Genomic DNA, 21,626 nt, shown 5'->3' on the forward strand with positions numbered 1-21,626 from the left:
AAACAAACCCTCGCTCCAAAAAGACTCCTTTGAGTGGTAAAACTGCAAATTTCTCGATTGACGGTAACAAAACTGGTGCCTCTTGGTAGAAAGTGAATTGTCTGCTTTCAACAACAACTTAACAATTACGAGTGTATTTTTTTGCACGAAAATTAACAACTGATTCACTTGTCAGCGATCTATGACATGTTTCTCCTTGCGACATTTTCTTCAGTAATAAATTCAATTTATCTTTCTTAGTGAATCTAGTTTTGGAAACAGTCTATTCATTTTCAAGTCCTTAAACAGCAAATATATCTAATACACATTAGGCAATTTCTTTTAAAAACTTCATGGCGTACTCTAAACAGTTTTACAGGTCCTTTTTGTAAGGATACATGAAAACGAAATCTATGTGATTGAGTTAAATAAATTTAATTTTCGAAACTGAGTGGAATATAAACTTCCCTTGTAGTCGACTTACTGGGGCGCCAGTGCATGGGTCACAAGTGGCAAAGGATTCATAGCCACACAGCTGTATCGTTTTCATGCTGGTTCTAAAGTGTGCGTCGGAATAACCTCGCAAAATAACTATGGATTGCAATTTCCCCCAACATAGTTTCGAAATTACTTGAAGCACCAAGGACATGATTAAGACAATCTTTAAATCAACGTTGCTGCTAATGGACTCAAATTCCGTAAACTACCATGAACACGATCCATTTCGCGGTTAATCATCGGATATATACACGTCTTGCTTTAATTTTTTGCTTAGTTTGTTCATTTTCGTGTGTGTGGATATATAGGACCAGTGGTAAAACACACATCATTAAACCGTAAAGTGTATACGGGAAAATACAGTGCCTGAGCAGCAGTGACTGAACCATCATCGATAATCTTGCCTTTAAACAGAAGAAACGGTGGGAACACAACCTACGATACCGGCCGAATGAGCAAGCATGCATGGGTTTGTACAAGTTTTCTCGGTCAGAAAATCTATTCAGTGTGTCTTTCCTAGCTCTAAACGTAACGAAGCAATATTATTTATTTACTGCATGAAGTCAGAAACTTGTTCTATTAACTTCTTTACATTTCGCAGACGTGTTCGCTTAACCTTCTAGATTCCAATATTGAATTTGTTTTGTTCATTATTGTCTCTACTTCCTCTTTTCCAAATGAAAGAGATTTTATGTAGTCTTTATTTCAAAACTGTCTTTTCTTCTCGAGCTCGAGCTCATATCGCTAAAATCAAGTTTGAAAATAACTAAGTCAGAAGTGGGCAAGGTTACGTCCGACTCGACAATTCGCGCACAGGATGAAGCGAATCTCTGTTTTATATGTCTAAAATGTTTGAGAGCGACTTGTTTGAAGCTCACCATCACTGCATCATGGCACTGAGACAGCAGCTTGTACGAAAGAATGTTAATGGTGATTTGTTGTCAATTGAATTGGAAACATCTTTTGACGAAGCAACTCAGCCTTGGAGCAGGTGTTTGATCAAAGACTGAGCGCGGGGAATTTCAGCACTTACCATTATCTTGGCCATGGTAAGCGCAAAGATTTTGTCATCTGGATATCTTGTTTAGAAACGGGAAATCAACGCAGAGTGCGGTTTCTTCCCCAGTTTGCGCAGCGCAGCGGTGGATGCAATCTTGATTTTCAAACGAGTCACGTTTCACTATCATGAACTGCACCACAGAAAAGAAAGAATAGAAAATTGTCTTATCTGAAAATATTTCACGCACTGCCCTTCACTTGAGTTAAGTGCCAGTTTTTCTTTCGCAAATTTAGATTCCTTATATTAGTCCTATTTCTTATCGATCGACGCCAGAAGTTCCTAACTGAATAGTAAAACACTTTTTTTTGTCTTTCGAATTCACTGTAAAAGCGATGTGAAATCTTCATGCGGTTTTTTGGAGATATTGTACCTTTCGTAACGACTATCATGAAATAAGCCTTTTAACATCTGCCTGCGGTTTTGGTGCACCTATCAATTCTGCATCGCATTTACTTTAATTTTCTAGCGTAAAATGAATTTTTTTTGAAGACACTTTTATGGAAACCGTATGTTTTAATCTCAACTTCTCCAAATCCAAAATAACCGAATATGTAAATGCCATCAACAAAAACAGTATCTTGATAAATAAGAAAACATTATAGTTGGTTGGAATGCTCGAGGTTATGTTTAATGCTTTCAAAAATGTATTTTTTGATTCTGTTATGGCATTCCAATATTTTAGGCTTATTGCATGAAAGTAATGATTTTAAATAATTAGGCTGAGTATCTCTAAAAGTATGGAAACCTCTCTTGCAATGAAGCCTACAATTTTTTCTTAGTACGGAATAAAGAATCATATATAAAGGCTTCCTAAACTAACTTCAATTTCTTAAACTGTGTCGTTAAGCAAATGTGGCAGCAAATTTAAATCTGAAAAATGTTTTTGGCATAGTACAAATGACTAAGTTACAGGGCATGTATTATCTTAAACTATATCCAGTCTTTGATACAGTTAGAAAAATTCCATTATTGCGGTCTTTAAAATGATAACAGTTTTGATAACGAAAAGTCAATCTGAGTAACTTTCGTTTCAGACTTTCCAGGTTTTGTTTTGCTTCAGGAGCTCGATAAGGAAGAAGGAATCATGAATCTCTGATGCAGATCTAGATTCGCCAAAGAGATAGTACTCACTCTTTATTTTCTTCTCGCAGATATTCCTAAAGATAAAATCATGAAGTATTAAATTATGAACTGAAATAGATTCGTCTTGTTGGAAATCATGACCAGCCTTGCCTCTAACACACGAGACTCACACGTGCCTGAGAAGAAAAATTCCTCACATTAACTCGCATAGGACTGAAATCGTACACTGACGTACTAAGAATTCTTTTTTACTCGAGAGATTTAGACACTTTTTACCAGTAATCTTCCGAGGTAAAACTAAAATAACCGGCACTTCAATTAGATCAATCTTATAAAGTTCAAATGTGGTCGCCGATTTTGTGCTTCGTTTTAACCCGAACTGAGGTATAGATGAGTCGAACTGTTAGAGAAATAGAGGAACCTAGTTTTAAAGTAACTGCACGAGGGCATGCATGACGAGGTTCCAGTTAATTTAAACATCGTTCAGTACGAGTCACATCCATCGACTTAGTTTCTCATCTGACTCCGTAGTGCATCTTCGATAAAAAACAGATCACCATAATTAGGTAAGAAGCAATCATTTTATATTCTGAACAGGGCATCGTTTGCAGTAATGTAGAGCTAATTGATGCATTGAGCTTGAGCTCTAAGGCAGTATTTCTTTTTAGTGGCAACTCACAGGAATCATAAGTTTTGAAATAGCACTGCTTTGAAATGCATCCATACCGTATTCCATACTGTTTGTTTTCACTTCCTTATGTGTCAGGGACTTGGTTTAGCAAGAGCAAACGATCACACAAAAAGCAAGACAAAAATCTTTATTTACTCTCTTTATCATCCTCCGTTATCTTTTTCTCAAATGCTGCTTTCTTTAAATTTGTAACCTTGTTATCAAAGCTAACATTTTGAGATCTTTCAAAGTAGTAAATCGGTTCCCACAAACGTGGACAAGAAAAAATTGACATCATCTTCAAGTTGATGATGTCAAAGAAATTTTGAGGAGAATTCCATTTGGCATACAAGGCGTTTTTACTCTCTAGTTTTCAATGGACGATTTTTGAAATCTTCTTTACGATACCTTCCTTAGCTCTGGATCATACGAGCCTGTAATTAACAGGTAAACCAAATTACCTTTTTGTGAAAGAGTTCAAGAAAACTAAAAACGTTTAATTGAACAATGAAAAATCTCAAAGTGACAGCGATTTTACTTGTTCATTTTAAGTAATACTTATCAACAACAGGTAATATAAGAGATTTGTATTTCACACCAAGAAATCGAGGCTACGCATGAGATGTTACCATTTCGAAACTGATTAATTTGCTGAAATTGTGAGTGCTCAACACAACTTCTTAAATACAACAATCATTTTGATGCTAAAGTGTACGTGTCTGTAATCTATCGAAAACAAACGATTAAGAAAAAGTTCAAAACGCAGAAAATATTGGGATGCAATTAAAGGAGTCATACTCAAAGAGGAATTAGAGAGAATTAGAGAGAGTAGGACTGAACAAAAACGTCACTCCCGGCAAACTATATATCTTAGCACTATCGCAAGTATTTCGCGATGATTCCTGATCTTGTTCACTTTATACAATACCGTCAAACCATCCCGTAGCTGGATGGGTACGAACGGTTAAGATAAGTAAAACATGATAACAAATGAATGGTTCATTGCTGTACGCTCACTCACGTTGTCGTCAAAACCTAAAATTTGTTGATTTCACGTTGCAGCTTTGTGGATTACGGCAAAGAAATGCACGGAAATTCGTGCTGCACTTGCAGCACCAATAATATTCTTGCTTTGCAGCGTTGTCGTTGCTGTGGCCGTCTTCTTTGCTTAAACTTGCTAGTTTAGCAACGACAACACCATTAAGCCAGAATATTATTTGGTTCAAGAGGGAAAAATTCGTGCTGCTCATGAGGCACACACTTCAGTTCGTTTCTTTGAAGCGTACTCCACACTATAACACTGACTATAATAACTGGAAATTTAGGTTTTGACGACAAATCATATTTTGAAGTGACGTTTTCGTCGAGGTTGCTGTTGTCCTTGCTTTAGGACCGAGAGGCGCACTCTTTACGTCACGAACGTTTGCTACAGGTTTGCTCTAGAGTAAACATATGTTTGCATTATATTTGCGCTGTGCAAATTTGGTGGAAATCCATTTTTTCGTGCAGTGCGAGTTGCAGTCTCATTCGCGAATGGTTTTTTCAGGCATATTACAATTGCTTATTCCTTATCTACGGCATCTACGGTGATAATTTGCATTGAACATCGCTCAAAATCCGCAGTGTCAATCCCTGAATTTCATCTCTTCCAGCAGTAAAGCGATTATTATGTAAGGTATATATTGCGGAAGGGTTATGATTCGTTCTCACATATGAAATAATATCATTTATAAAATTCTTCTATTTTGTAGTGATATTCATCTTTGATGTATCCAGCTGGATAGCTATAGTAAGTAGTCACGACCTGGTGCAATGTTTTCTGGCAAATTTCTTGCAGTTGTTGGTTTTGCGGGAGGTAAGTGCACTTTTGGCTGTTATGAAGAGGTGAAAACGTTTCATTCGCACGATTTATGCTTCGAACGGCTCATTCGTCCAGAGCGAAAACTAGGCATAGAACGGTAGTTCCTCTGTTGTAATAAATAAAATAATGTTTTTACGAATTCGGGGCAAACAGATGGATTCATGATCCATCAAAATTATCTATCACGATAGTTCGAAACTTGTCCTTCAAAATTAGCGGGTTGTAGAGATCACTGTCCAAAGCGACGCCGTAGAGAAGAAGAATGACAGACATTGCACGATTTGTGAAGATCGATTCGTGTACGTACTAACATAATCAAGTTCTCCTTTGTGGCTGAAATAAGAGCAAAATCAGGGAAAATAATAATTTCCGAATAATTTCAGGTAAAAATCTTATATTTCATCGTACACGTCTCACTCCTGAGCCGTGGAACAATTTATATTTTTTGTCTTGAGGCACAAATTATCACGACATCAACGTTCATAAGCTAATCATCGGTTAGAGTTGACTGAAAAAGTGGACTCAGTTTTTTTCGTGCTAAAGGTTGACTTAGGAGAACTTATCATATAATTAAGAAAAGGTTAAAGAAATTCTTACAGCGATTTTCACATCATTTCCTCGTATCTCGATGATAGCCTAGAGTCCTTAATTAAAGACATAAGCAGTTTTTGACCGAGGTTTATTTTCTACCAAGACACCAAGGTCATGTCGTCATTCGAAATTTGATCGCCAAACCCTCACAGCTGAGTTCAAATAAGAACGGCTATTGAATCAATAAACACATAAGCTAGAAGAATTTTGGAATCCGCACTGATTTCCATTCTTCCATATTTCCACAAAAAAGTAATTTCGCCATCGAAAATCGTGGCCTCTTTTTCTGGAATCAGATTTCTATTTTCCTTAAAAGAAATTCTCCAAACTCGTGCGATACACTTTTCGAGTTGGTAAAATTGAAAACTTTTTTGAATTACTTCGGCTAAAAGAATATAATTCTTGCAGACCGGTTATAATTTTTAGCTATTCAAGTTAACTTGTTCAAGGCAGCTCCAAATTCATAGAGTGGAGAAAAATTCAGTATTATGATTTAAGTCCAAATTATGACAGATACAGACATTATTTAGTTCCGAGTCTGTTCACCTTGAATCTGTAAGCTATGAAACGCCCAAACACACATATATCAAACAGGGATGCAAAATCTAGACAACATACCGTCATTAGTATATTCTGGCACTTATGGACTCTTGCAAAAATCTAAGTTAATTCTCAGTGAGAATCGATAACTGGAAATTGCACTTTTAAAAATAATTCGCTTGTCGTTCATTTAAATGTTTTAAGTGAAATTTAAAGTTTGTCAGGCTTTCAGAATCGATCGTATTTTTTTTTTCAATCTAAGCAAACTTAACGATTTCTTAAAAAATCATAACGACTAAGGGATATACTCGCGTACTTTATGTCAGTAGCGATTCAGTTCTGTTCTGCCATTCAAGGATAATATACTTTGAAAAGTAATGCTCTGAGAACCATAAAAGACCTAAACTAAACAATTTCAAACAGTCTTCGACTTTACTGCAGTTCGGGCGAGGCCGTGTTCAGGCTATTCATAACACTGTCAAAAGTCGATGGGTCTTTTTTGACTTTTGACGCCCATTTTACTTTACAAACAAGGCACTTGAAAAGGCGCGATGACAGAACGTAATGAATGGTTCAATTAATCCTCTAATTAAGACTTAGCACCATATTAAAGGACATGAAAAACAATAGAATTATCACGTAGCCGAAAATTAGTACTGTCTTAATCTATATGACACAATCTTAACGAAAAAAAAAATTACAATTGTACTCTTTCCGAAGGAAAAAAATGCCGCCCGGATCGCGGTCAGATGTCGGCGGATGTTCCCAATTCCGTCCAGGTAATGAAGTGAATGCGGAAGGCCGTAATAAACTGCGTGCAAATTATGCTTAATTCCTCGATGAAATTGAAATCCAAACCTGGAAGAGTTATCATTAAAGAAACTAACACCAGGAAAAAAGCAATTAAAAACTAATTTCTCCGATTATCGTTTTTGGCATTATGTGCTTAGCATGGAATTAAAATTCTCCCGGCGTTTTGTATAGCAATTGGTCATTGAGAAGAGTTTAGAAGAGCTTCGAACAGTTTGCAACATTTTTTGATCTCACCAGACCAATTTTGTCTTTTGAATTTCAAAATGACCGCCCCGTTATTTCTTTGCCAATTCTTCGATCGCAGCTGCTATTTATTCTCATTAAGTGATCCTTCTCAACTATTAACACCATCTTGTCCTCCCAGCATGAGGCCGAGTGAATTACTAAATGCATCAAGGTGCGATAGACAACATCCACGTTAGGAAAAACAAACTTACTCCGAAAAACGTGGAAAACACGTTTTGTATGCCTTCAATGGGCGACTAACTTGTACATGTAACACAAAAAGGCGGGCATTTTGTGTTTCTTCTTGCGCTAAAGCCAATAATCAATAGACCTCACGACTTTGAGAAACGATAAAGCCGGGAAATCATTGAAAAAAGGAAACACGTCATTCATCTGTCAAGCAGTTTTGAAAAAAGTCTTTTTCTATTTTGAAAAAAAAATTGATTTGATTTGCAAATGTTTCACGAGTCTTTTCAGTATCCCTCTGCATTATTAAAAACTGTCACATATTTCGAACGCCAAGATTTATGATTTAAAAGTTCATTGTCCCATCGGCTTACTCGATATCCCAAAAATTCGTCAGGTGGCTACATAAGTGATCTTCTCAGTATTCCCAAGTTTTGCCAATCATCGTCACAATTCTCCCCTGCTAATGCCAAAAATGATAGCTAAAAAGGAGTAAATTAAACACCTTCTGTCCCAATTTGAAGTTACGATCCCTCATAACCTAACGCTAAAATGTCGGGAAACACTAAACATACAAGCTTAGTATTTTATAGACGGTGAACAGATATTCTTGGAGAGAAAATGGACAGAATGTGGTGACACAATTGTTGACGACTTGGCAGTTCTCTCATTTTGATCTCATCACAGTTTCGAAGAGAGTCAATGAAAGTAATGTAATTTAATTTTAGCTTTAAATGCCGCGGAATTTTTAAATAAAGCCTTTGAGACCATGGAGCTTTAGGCAGAGAGGACCTTCGGGATCACCGAAACTACACAAAATTCTACCGCCCGTTTAAGAAATGTTCGTTCTTGGAAATCATACCATGATTACCTAAGGATACATGAGGCCCATATTATAACAACATCATCATTATCGTCATCAACTCCAACATCACCAGCATTTATCATCGTGGTAGTTGAACTCGTCAAAATATGTCAAAAGCGAATACAAGATACGAAATGTAAAGGCAATTTGCTTAGTATTTATGGTTAAAATTCATTTCCGTAAACTTCCAGTGAAGTTGTCACTTTTGCCATCATGAATGTTAGTTTGTCCTGGAAAGCAGATAGTTCAGCAAATGCATAACTGGGATCGTTTCGTATTAAACGCCACAGTGAAACCCCATCTGCTATTCCACACCCACAACACTAGATAAATTAAAATGGGTTTCAATGACGCTCTTTCAATTTAAAGCCTCATCATAATAAATAATAAAATAGCTATCACGGCCTCTATAAATTAACTACCATCGATTGTTCTTTTTTTTTTCCCCGCTTCCTTATTTTACGCCGTAGTCATTGCGTGTGCCGAACACATCAAAACCATAGAACAAAATAGCCTGTGGCTTTTTTTCTACTCTTAATGAAATTTAATTTTTTTTTAGACTGAAAAAATGTGGACTTTGATCTTGTTGTCTTTGTGTTTTAGTAGGTTTGAAGAAACCCATTATACTCCCGAAAGGTTCAGTTTGGAAACACCGATGGAATCGAAATCGGCCAAGTTTACAAAAACAAGACCATACAAGAATCTATATAAGAGGGATTAAACGCAAAGGTAGAAGAGTCCAATTGTTTCGCCGATTTCTCGAAAACGAAAGAAATGACAACACCTATTACAGGTTTTAAAAAAAGGTAGATCTTTCCACTCCACCATTTTTTGGTCTTTTTGTTAGAGATACAGATGTATTTATTACTTTGTCTTCGCAATTCATTGGGTGGGTGAGTTGCGTTCATTAACACTTCCGACGTTGGAATCAAAGTATAGAAAATCCTATGAACGCGAGTGCATTTATGGGCACGAGCAGGAGCACGAATGATGTTTTGACAGTTCTCAAAATTGAACGAGACGAAGGCGATTGCAGTTTAAGAAATTTCAAAACATCACGAGTGACCGTAAATCACGAAATGTACGAACAAGTTCAGACGATTTTTCATTTATTATATACTCAACAATAAAATCACTCCATCGCTTTGTTTCCATAGCAACTTCCGTATTGCACTCTATAACCTCTCTTGTACTCTGTAACCTATTTATTCATTCGTCACTGACCAAACAGAACCGCGATATTTTGTTTAAAAAAAAAAAGGATTTTGACTCGCCCCATGACAACAAAGGCTCTTTCTTTGTATGTGATGTATAATTTCGGTTTAATTACTAATCAACGCCTTTAGGATTTTCTTATGCAGTGTGCGCACTTTATTTTATATATTCCAGCTTTTCTCCTGTCCTATTTTCATCTGCTGAGTTTGTACTCTTCGTTTTCTTTCCTTTGTTTCTTCATCCTGGACTTCTTTGTCCGTGTGTTTTCGTAAGAATGTTTCAGCGAAGTTCCAACTTCCTTTAACCTATCGTGCCTCGCCAAGAACCGGCATGTCGTCCGACGTCTTCTTTGATTGTTTGAGTTTTTTACGCAACCCAGAAATCAACAATATTCAGTTAAAGCTGGGCCAAAGCCGATAAAATGTCAGATGTTACTTTTTCAGTGAATTAGGATTCCGACATTTTTTCCTTCCTGTACTTCTAGGCTGGTGTAATTGGGCAAAGCTAACAAATTATTGTTGTCAATTAAATTAAGGTTTAAAACATAGTAAAACATATTTGAAGTTGATATGCTACGTTAAATGCGTTTATTCAGCTTATTTGAAAAACAAAGGATAACGAGAATTAAATTTGACCTGTATGAGCAATTAAATTAAATTACTTTTCACCCTCACCTAACTACTGGAAAGGATTACTGATCAAAGACCGTTTCGTTGGATCAGTGCTATTTTTTTTAAAACTTGGCTTCTTAGTCCAACGTTTTATGTTGAAAGATTCTGACAAATAAAACTTTAAATTCAAGTCTACAAAGCCCTCCACCCGGCGTTATAGTTTGGCTTGTTCTTCTTCTTAATCTTTATTGTTTACTCTTTAGGAAGTGCAAATGCCCCGCGGTTGCATTTAAGCACTATTGTAAATCTGTGATTTGACGAACCTCTTACATTTGTTTTCCTAATTGGCAATTAGATATTTATTACCTGTTGCACCCTGTAGTGAAGTTTAATTCCATACAGGTGAGGCTTTTGGTATTTAGTCTTTTACTCTGTGTGGTTAAGACCCCAACTGCGACCAGATGAACACATCTGCAGAGTGGTAAGTATAATGACGTGAGGTTTGCCTCGAGTGTAGAAGGTGGTCTGACAAGAAGCTAAAGTAAAGTCATCTTTCATGATATTTGATTGTTAAAATCTCTAAAGCCACCGAAATTCAAGGTGTGCATTCATTAAAACTGTCTACCACGTGTGCGTTGTTTTGTCCAAAAAAGAAAAAAAAAACTCAATGTACCGTCAAAGCGTACAGAGGCAAAAACACATTCAAATATCCTCACATTCAGTTGAAGCTGAAGGTAGTGCTAATTGAGTTATCAATCTCAAATTAACATCATTAACTGTTATTTTTACGTTGATTTTCTAATGTTGGTCCTTTTTGTTCAGTGCTATACATGGCTAAGCAGACCAGAGACCACAGATAACAAGCGTGAATGAACAGAAGGGCAAAGGTTAGTCCAACAGGACAGGGTGAGGTATTTCTGGCATCGCGACACGAGTATTGTGAGACGGGGTCAACAGTTTATTGTCCTTATCCGTAATGTCATCATTACAGCACCTCACTAGTCGTCATGGATGGGGCTTCGTCTACAGTTTCAAAGCGACTCGTTTGCATAGGTTTGCTGTAATCGAACAGCAAGCCATCTAGTACTACATTAACTCGTTGAATCAATCAGGAAAAAAAAAAAGAAAAGAAAAGGAAAAAAACGCCACAAATGAACACGTTCAATAACATTTAAACTAAAATACACAATCATAACGTTGTTGGTGTGTATGGGGGTCCGCGGGATTATCTAATTAAGGTGGCTAAATGTTCAAGCGTAGATGGTTTATATGAGGAAATTAAATCGAAGAGAACTATTTTCTTTTTATTTTCATGAAAATAAATTGATGTCGTTTATTTGTTTGACTAATTTTGTTTTTTCCTCGAAAGAAAATTAGTCTGAAATGTTTGGGGCTCGTCGACTGGATTTTTAAGCACATGCTTCCCATCAACTCGTTGCAGGCATTAACTTATACAGGCTTTATCTGCAAGAAATACAAGTAATATTCTTTTGCTTATCAAATATGGAGCTTTTAGATCAAACTAAGCAATGGAAGATCCCATGACTTATCACACCAGCAATTAATTTCTCAAGGTTATAACCCCACCCCCCCCCCCTCACCCGGGAGTGGGGGTGTCGGGGATGCTCGTCAGAGATTTTGAATTAAACCCCTAAAGGAGACCAATCTGGGCTCGACCCAGGCTTTTTTGACTCCTAAAAGAGGCCATATTTAAAACAAATTAAATATATGTTTTTTTTTTAGTAAATTTTCAGCTCCGACTATTGCATTTCTTGCTTTTTGATTGGCTAAAAAACTCCGACCATGAGGCAATAGTCGAAGTTTTACGTCTTATGGAAAACAGTGCGCCAAGATGCTCTTTCCGGACGCTTTGTAAAATTGTGGAAATAAAAATCGGCGGCAAAACCCGGTTTGAGAATTTACTAAAACAATTATTCCATTCGCCCTTGTTGGATATGAAGTGATAGTAACCAACTCGCGCTACGCGCTCGTTGGTTATTTTATCACTTCATATCCAACTCGGGCTCATGGAATAATTGTTATTTATTTACTCGCGTGCAACCCTAAGCGAGACCTTCACTTCCACATATGATGACGCTTTACCCAGAACACCCTAAGTGAGCCCAAAATCCCAAATTACACTCCTAAGCGAGGCGACAAGCATCCCCACCTCTTCATATGGGAGTCCCCTCCCGTGGGGGAGGGGTTATACAATCATTTAGTTTAAAGATATATTCCCTGTTTCTATGCCACAATCTCAACTGATTGGGAGAAGTTATTGTGAAAGGGCGTCGTTAGAGCGGTTTTCAATTGAGTGTCGAAAGTAATAAGCGAATTGCTTTGGTTGTGCATTGCTTCACTCAGTGATTGGTTCAAAGCTCTCGCGCCACTTTTTCAACCAATCAGAAGTGAAACCAAAACCAATCGTAGCTCGCGCGTGCACATTTTCCCGCGCTTTGTGACGGCTACGTGTAATTACTTCGAGTTTTGATTGGTTTACTGGATTGTCTTCGTCCTTTTTGATTGGCCAAAGTATTTATTTTGGTTTTGGATTTAAGACTCTAGATTGAAACTCGCTCTATGTTTAAGAGAGACATATCCTAATAGCAATATTACACAATTCGCAAGGTAGTAAAACAAAATTGTCATCGAAATCATCATTATTGATTGTTAATTGACCTTTACGTTAATTTTCTAACATTTCATTTCTTGGCGTATTATATAATCTTTAAAATATTCCAACATAATTATACCCATGCAGTCCTCTACTCATAGTGCTCGTCATAGGGGCGAGGCTGGTACGGTTTATCGGGTTTCTGTTCCTTAGCAACCGAATCCATGGAATCCTCATCCCTGCTACTCCGCAAGGGACCCATGATGTATTCGCATCCATCTTCATTGAGATTGACGACACAAGCGGCGTACTTCTTCAAATGGCGGTCAAGGTAACTGAGTGGCGAAGACCCTTGGGATAATACTTGGTAATGAAAATCCTTCTCGCTGAATTTTCCCCCTGCTTTTTCAATTGTGGCTTGAGTTTCGTTCCGCACTTGCCATATTCTCAACTGCCCAATCATGTAGGCAGTGGCCTGGCCAGGGACACTTTGATACCGTGTGACGTCCTTAACTGCTTTATCGGTCTTGTCCCACGCATAATCGGCAAAGAGTTTGAGCGCCTCCCAACGCTTCATTCCTGGAAATTAACCATCTAGTAGTATTCAAGGTCTTCTTGTTCAAAGCAACGGAGCAGGGATGGCGTAGTGGTTAGACCACTCGCCTCCTTCCCCCCCCCCCCCCCACCCCACCACCAATCAAGTTGGCGTGAGTTCGATTATATATATATATATTTATCAGCACTGCACTGATGAGGCCCAGCAGCCCGAAACAGTACTGTCTGCAGTTAGATATAGCTCTTTGGCATTACAAAGCTTTTGCTTTCATGTCCAAATTGAGCACTCTACTGGGATGGGTCATTGCCGCTAGCATTTGCGCATGCTCACTAGCTCGCTAGTTTGAGCACTCTGGCATGGCTTAGATGTACCACATGTGTGGGACATTTGGGGTGGGTTTATAATCTTAACCTCCATCCCTGACATCAACACTGAACTGATGAGGCCCAGAAGGCCGAAACAGTACTTTCTGCAGTTATCTGCAGTTATATATAATCCATGCTACAGACTTTGTGTTAAAATGTTCTTATACTGTTGCGTTAAAATTGTGAAAAAACGTAGTAATTTCCGTTGTTGTTATCTTATGTTATCCGTTGAGGAAAGGCAAGAAGACGTTTCTTGACACGGCACGAAAGCCCCAAACGCATCATCACCATTCCCTATTTGGTAATGCCGATTAAAACAAGACATATATAGTCCAAATGTGGACGTGCTTAGTAAGTTTACAGTCTAATGATCACGAAGACTATCGCATGCACTGTTATGACAAAAACATATCTAACAAATCTGTGCATCATAAATAAAATAAGTAACTCGAGTATTACATGAAGTAGAATAAAATGTTAAACTTCATCTAAAATAAAAATAATCATAATTTTCAAAACGGGTTATAGTCCTTATCCGAGAAAACTTGAAAGACAAGGAATTTGCAGTTGGCATCAGAAAGGCAGCACTTTCTTTTCGGTAAGTATAAGACCCTGAGTGCGTATTGGTCCGGCTGGGAGATACGAACTCGCGACCTCCCGATGCTCAACCAGTCCGCTATCGGTTTTGTCACCTTGGCTAATTCGTAATTTTCTAGTTCATCAGCTAGAGCTCATACACTCGAGCTCATACGCCGAAGTGCGCGCGGAGCACCATGGGTAATAAAATATGATAATCCATCATTGCGAGAAAATAGGCCTTTTTCGATGTTTTAACATTCAGCTTGAAAGAGAGGCTTAGAGGACAAAGACAAAGGACAGTGGATGATATGCAGATATTTTTCACATTCCAACGTGTTTTTATTGTTTATTGTTTATTGCCTATTTGGTTTTGGTCACCGTGCGACCGTACTTACGTCCACCCCTCCATGTATGCCGCCAATGTGACCAGTATGGCGTGAGCATATCGCGGGCTCAAATTTAGAGCTCGTTGAGCTCAGCCTTTTTCTTTAAAGTTGACCGCTGACCAGGTGCTGGGTTTCGATTGGATCGCAGGCTCAAACCAGGTTAACTTATTGTAAAGCCTGGTTTCCATATGATCTGCAAAGGTCTTCCACGATCGGAAGCTGTCTGTGTCGGTCTTATCGCAGACGATCGTAAACACCGCAGGTAAATACTTCCATTTAAATTTAAAGCGTTCGCAAACAAGAGTACCACTAAGGAGGGAGAAAACTTTCTTCAAGTCTGATTGAACGTGTTTCAAGGCGAACTATAGTGCGTCCCGGGCTATGGACACAGATCATCTCAGACACACGATTCCAATAAAAATTATCTTAGTAGGAAGCGTCGTAATGGTCGGGAAAGTGGACCTAGATTCAATATCCCGATCATCCAAACCGTGTTCCCCAGATTCCCGCAGACGCCGGGGACAGATGTTTCCATATGTCTGCGACGTGACGCAGACCTATCGGCGATCGTGTCGCAGACCGATCGGGAGACCGTTGCAGATCATATGGGAACCAGGCTTAAGAATACAACCCGAGAGCTCTGCTTTTAGGCTTGGCTAAATCTATGCATTACTTTCCTTGTACGACTATATCAGTCCTTAAGTTATTCGGTGCTGGGAATAAGAGAAGTACGTCAGCACCGCGCACAGATGGCTCACTTGGTTTGAGCATTGGGCTGCCATGCAGGATGTCGTGAGTTCGACTCCTACCGGACCAAGACTCAGGGTCTTAAAATAACTGAGGAGAAAGCGATGCCTTTGTAATTACATCCGCAAATGGTTAGACTTTCGAGTCTTCACGGATAAGGACTTTAAACCGTAGGCTCCGTCTCACCAACCTTCGATGATCATAAACTCTGTGGGACGTTTAAGATCCCACACACTATTCGAAAAGAGCAAGGCGCTAGGCACGGAGTTGCCGGTGTTGTGGTCTGGCTTTTCCTTCAGCAATGTGGTCGGCTTGGCGTAATCTTCTGAATGGACTACTAATCGATGAGACCACATAACAGCAAAACAGACAGTAGTCAAATTGAAGGAGTCCACGTGCCGAAACTGCTAAACATACCTTTATAATGGAGACCAGTGTCCATCATTAGACGCAGTGCCCGCCATATTTGCCACTTAAGCATCCCGTACAATTGAAGAGGGTTGTTATCGTAGGCGTCTGTCTCTTCAGCGATCAGCGGATTCTCAGCATATAACGCCCAGCCCTCTGTAAAGGCAGTGTAGTATGAAGCACCATTTAGCCAACTTATAACGCCCCCACAGTTGTCACCAAATAACTCACGGAAACCTTGAACCTGTGAAGGAACGAAAGATAATTACACGTGAAGGTTTCCTCTCTTCCCTTTCTAGCGCTTCATTGACTCTAGCACGTTGTGGCGATTCTCTTACAAGCCAGTGAATTTTGAGCAAGAGTTTTCATCTTTGAGTGTGTGTGTGTGATTTTTGCGCAAGTCTTTCCATCTACCTATTTTTAAAAAGTGCGCCTGTGATAAATTGTTTTTATCAAGCAACAATCAAATTTTAGCACCGCAAAATGTAACACTTTCGGCTTTTTTCTTTGTGATGTCGCCTTTGATAGTCCGCGTAAATTACGTTAAGGTGAGCAACAAATTAAAATTGGCAGTCATTTGTGCCACCACTGAGTCAACGTCACAATAAATGGCTTTGCATTCCAGTTTTAAAAGAATTTGTGGCGTTTGTAGCGTCATCTCAGAAATTGACCCATGCGTCCTATGAACGCGTTGATCGCGTGATAAGGCCGGGACGTGACCCCGTTGCCTAATTAAGGGGATAACTAACTAAAATTGTTGTATAAAGGCTCCATCGGATCTCACTCTAGGGCTTTCAGCAGAAATATCAACGCCTTTTTTTAACTGACTTATTTCAATTTTGAGACAAAGAATTCCAAGTTGTAACTGAGATAGAGCAAAGTTATAAAGTTTTAAAGTCATGCCTACAGGATGTTAAGTATAGAAGTTATGATCATCTCTCCAGATCAAAGTAGATAATCCCGGAATAAACCAAATCGAAAACAAAAACATTAGCATAGACGACAGGCGTCTTAAGGGGTGCTCAGGCGATTTTTAAAGAGCGATCGCGACGAATGAGACACGCGTGTCTCTCGCGTTGCGGTCGCGCTTCGAAACCCACCTGTTATGCAGACTAGACAACAAACATCCTTCAGCTCGAGTCCCAATAAAACTGACCTGCGTGTGATGCCCAGGCCTGGCTTCGTGTGCTGCCACCGAAATAGCATTGTATCTCGGTCCCAAGTCTTTCAAGAAGAAAGGTAACTTATAATGCGATGGTCTGGAACAACTTTTGCCGCTGGACGAATAACTCTGGGAACCAGACCCAGGGTTGAACTTTGCGACGAGCAAGACTGGGCAGTTGGGAGTGCTTTGTTTTTCTCCAGTGTGATAAAACATGTGATTTGTCTTTGGTGCAAGAGAGCCAAGAATAGCTACAACAATGATAAACAGAACGTCAAAGGTCAAGAGTATTATCCCGATAAAATGTGCCAAGTTGCGAGATTAAGGAGAGCTTATAGGTGACAGCTTCGAGAGCGTCAACTAAAAATAACTTTGCGACATTTAAGTCGTTTGTCCAACTTTCCAAACTGGCATGAACGGTATAACTGTTCAAGTTAAAGAAAGATTTGGAAATTTAACTCCGGGTGCTGGTCTCCTCCACATATAACATTAAATTTGTATGGATAATCAAATGGTGACGCGTGAAATTAGGCAATAATTTCACGCGCGTTTTGTCCAAATTCAAATCATTTGCCTAGCCTTTAGGAAAGGCTCGGGAAATGATTTGATTTTGGACAAAACGCAAGTGTAATTATTCCCTAATTTCACGGGTATACCATTTGATTTGCTATTAATAACATGGGTGACAAATTACTCCTTAATTTTCAAACCTGGACGCCATTTTAGCAATATATGAAAAGTTGCCATGGCAACAATGTAATTTCACAAGTGAAATTATAAATCGACGCTGAAATTTCGCGCCAAAATTAAGGAGTAATTTGTCACCCATGTTATTAAGTCATTAATTTCACGTCGTTGTCAGGCTGAGAACGACGAGGCCGGAAACGTACAAAAACGTGAATCGCACGTGCAGGACATGCATAATAATTGATTTTGCTCATTAAATTTAAAATTCCTGAGGGAGGTTAATGCCTGGTTTCCATAGCGATATTTCTTGTTTACAAACATTGACGTCACATTTCTTCCGATATTCAAATTTATCAACCAACAGCCAGTTAGGTTCTGGTTGGCATATTAATAACAAAAAATGACGTCGCGAGAAACATCGCTATATGATCGTTATGGTTGCCAAGATCGTTGCAGTGGTTGCGATCTCGCCTTGCACGAGCGTTTTTCATGTTGGTACATTTCTATGCCGTCCTCCTCCTGACAACGACGTGAATTGACCGGATCTAAGGTAATATGGAGGACAGAAGCGTCCAACCATTGATTTTCAATTTTTTTCCCCAGACAACCGCATCGTTTATGAGACGTTTTCAGCCAACCTCTAGAGACATCAATAGCAATAGTGAAATGTACGACTTCTGGTGGATGAACAAAAGAAGCTAAAAGAGAAATCTTTTGTTTTCGTCCAACAACATGGCGGCGATGACCTCAAGTGTAAACTTCCTATACCAATAATTTTCCTAGAATTTTGGCACACAATTTTTTTTCTTACGCTCCATACTTAAGCAAGAATTAGGAAGGAGCTTAAAGATGGCAGCAATAACGCCACAAAACAATGATATCATTTGTTAAAAGAGCGTGAATAATCGTACTGCACGTCAAGCACGGATTTTAGCAGTTATTTTTGCGGTCCTCTGATACTGTTGACGTGAATTCACCAAATTTGAAACTTAATTGTGGTAGAGAGCGACGAACAATGTATAGAAGTAGAGAGAGAAGATTGAAAATTTATCGTTGGGCCGAGGACCTTGTGTCTCGCACATATCCTCAAATTTAGTCATTTCAAGCGTTATCTAAAGCCGAGAACGGCGCAAAAATGTATACCAAAATGAAAAACCATTGACTTATTGTTTTGAGGCGCTCAAGCTTTTGTCGACTTCTCTGTTGCATAACCACCTCAGCGAAACTCTTCCCCGCCCAAACGTTTTCAATTTTTCTCCTCTCTAGGAGAACTCTAACCAACTCAGAGATAATTCACTCGCCAGTAGAGCTGGATGGAATTATTTCTCTTGCTCTTGAGGCTTACAGTAAAATGTTCAGTATTTCCAAGAACTTTAATTGTTCTGTAGTTTTTGTTCCTCAGGATACCGGGTAAGCTGATCTAAGTTTCACAAATTCCTTTTCAGGCGCAAAAATTTCGTAAAGAATAGTTGATGAACTTTTGAGAAACAGGACCCCGGGGACAAAATCGATAGCCACAGGCTCCTCTTAAAAGCGTTACTCACTCCAGAAAGACGGGTAAAGAAAACGAGGCAGGAAAATTCAGTAAAGAAAGACTAACAAAGCACTCGACTCTTACCGTTGACGGTATCAAACCACGTCAGCATGGCCTTGTGTCGCATTGGACAATATTTCTTTGCGGTCTCCATGCTGGTACACTTGGAAAATGCCTCCTTATTGCTCTCATTCTCTGGAATCTTTTCCTCATTGAAAAACATGCTCTGATCTTCCAGTCGCTTTTTGAAGTCTTCTACGGCTTCGCTGTCATTTTGTTTGCCAGTAATTTTCTTTGCGATTACCACGGCTCTCGGATAAAGTTTATTTAGCATTCGTTCACCTAGAGCGTACACCTCGTCCGGGCTCATCTGGTTGGTAGTGAAGTAGGGAAGTATCATTTCATAAGCTTTGGTGCCATTAAGATCTTCTCCAAAAGGAAGTTTAGGGTTTGTTCTCTTTCCAGTGCTTGTTCCGTTCCTGTAGATAAACTGCAAGGGGAGAGTAGCTAAGCCACTGGATATGTTACTGGGGACACAATACTGCGAATGATTAAATTCCAAGTATTTCAACAAGCTGTCCAGAGGCCTTCCAACATATTCAACCAGAGCTTCATCGATGGAAGCTCGCACGGATTTTCCATGTTTCTTTTCCCACGCTTGGGAAACGCTCAGGTCGAGATCGGCCAGCCATTTCGCATCCCGCATTTCTTTTGTGTAGGATTCATTTAACACACCTGGTGGTCGAGATGAAAAGTAGCGAATAAAGATAGCGTCGCTACTGATTTTAAACTCAGTGCAAGGAGCTGGAACACATCAACTTCAATTGACTGCCTCCGTTAACTAAATGCTCCGGCAGAGCATTTAGTTAATTTTAGGGAATTTTAATTCAGTTCAATTTTAAAGTTAAAACTTTCTTTACGAGTAGTGGATCCAGGATATTTTGACTCTTTTATGGACGGAATCGGTCATTTCAAGCAGCATCCCTTTGAAAATACTGTAACACCAAAACGAAGCGAACATAACAAATTGTACTCGTTTCGAGGGCATTCACTTGAAATTCGGATATGAGTTCTCCGAAAGCTGAAAAGGGGACAAAATAGCTTTCTAAATAAACAGGTGTTAGCTAACTACGTCGGCAGCGGCATTAAACATACTTGCTTTTACCTCGAATTTCAGAGTAGCCTAGTAGCTAATATCTCCGGGTAGTGGCACAAAAGAATAGAACCACAGCATCCTTTTTTTTTTTTTTAAGAATCCCAACGGGCCGGAGGCAAAACAGTTGATGTTTACACTGAGTGCAGCTTAGAAGTTGAACCTTTGACTACCAACCAATTCAACGTGTGGCAGAATGGCTCTTGAACCCGGGTGGCAAGAGGTGCTTACCATTTAGCCAAATTTTCGGCTAAATGTCAAATGGAACAGTCAGTTTCCGGAAAATCCGTTTGCAAAATGTGGAGTACCTTCAGAGGTTCTCCTATTTTTCAATCGGAACGAGATTTCGAAAATAATTCCTATACCAATTTATCGATTCTTTCCTTTCCAGGATCCGTTTCGCGCGAAATCGAGTCGTGGGAAAAACCAAGCTTTGCAAATGGAACGTTTTAACGCTAAGTGCAATTTCGTACAGTTGGTCGGCATACTTGGAAAATCGCTTAATATTACGCAACGGTCACTGACCGCAACTGAAATTTTCCAACAAATGGTAAGCATCCAAGGCCTCGGGAATTCGATTCCTGTTAAAGCCTTATTCGAAAATATTTTAGAAGCTGCTTAAAGAAAACGATCTTCACCTTTCATGAAATGCATTTCGAACCCAACCATCGCTTATATTGCACTCTAGCTCTAACGTGATCTTTCGGCGCAAAAAAAGATGCTCACAATGAAAGTAAACACTCTACGGTTCACGCCTTTCATGAAATGCATTTCGAACCCAGCCATCGCTTATATTGCACTCTAGCTCTACCGTGATCTTTCGGCGTAAAAAAAGATACGCACAATGAAAGTAAACATTCTACGGTTCACGTAAGACAACAGTGGCGTTACACCGAACCCTTTTACCACGGTAAAAGGCCGGTTTATCGTGGTAAAGAGTGGAACCATGTGTGAGCGCTATACCACGGTGGATCTCCATGGATACGTCAAAAAGAACAGAACTGAAGAATCCCCCGCGACATCTAGTGCATCGTGGTTAACAGTTCCCAAGACGGAATGACCAATCGTGAATAATAATAATAATTGAAGAAAAAAACATTTTAATACTCATAAAAAGCCTATATACAGACAACGGTGCTAAATATCAAAATCCTATTAACAAAGTTAACTTCTAAAAGAAAAAAAGTAAAACATTTCAAAACACCATTCGATTTTTGTTAGCTGAAACAATATTGTTT

The 21,626-nt window shown here is 39.1% G+C and overlaps 1 protein-coding gene and 1 long non-coding RNA gene across 2 annotated transcripts in view; one reads left to right on the forward strand and one right to left on the reverse strand.

Annotated features, from left to right (window-relative positions):
• The first annotated feature begins 474 nt into the window (after positions 1-474).
• Positions 475-10,988, forward strand: LOC138038537 (uncharacterized). The gene is made up of 3 exons (XR_011130253.1): positions 475-946; positions 5,042-5,145; positions 8,975-10,988. It is a non-coding gene; the product is annotated as an uncharacterized lncRNA (long non-coding RNA).
• A 1,858-nt stretch (positions 10,989-12,846) lies between these two features.
• The window catches only part of LOC138038530 (uncharacterized), a 32,554-nt gene continuing 23,774 nt past the window's right edge, over positions 12,847-21,626 (reverse strand). Inside the window, exons 3-6 of the mRNA XM_068884458.1 lie at positions 19,320-19,970; positions 17,009-17,265; positions 15,862-16,096; positions 12,847-13,390 (exon numbers count right to left, since the gene is read on the reverse strand). Coding sequence (XP_068740559.1) covers positions 12,963-13,390; positions 15,862-16,096; positions 17,009-17,265; positions 19,320-19,970 — 1,571 coding nt within the window. The 3' untranslated portion in view covers positions 12,847-12,962. The remainder of the gene's footprint in view (positions 13,391-15,861; positions 16,097-17,008; positions 17,266-19,319; positions 19,971-21,626) is intronic.

The sequence above is a fragment of the Montipora capricornis genome, chromosome 2 (assembly GCF_036669925.1).
Source record: "Montipora capricornis isolate CH-2021 chromosome 2, ASM3666992v2, whole genome shotgun sequence".
Lineage (NCBI taxonomy): Eukaryota > Metazoa > Cnidaria > Anthozoa > Scleractinia > Acroporidae > Montipora > Montipora capricornis.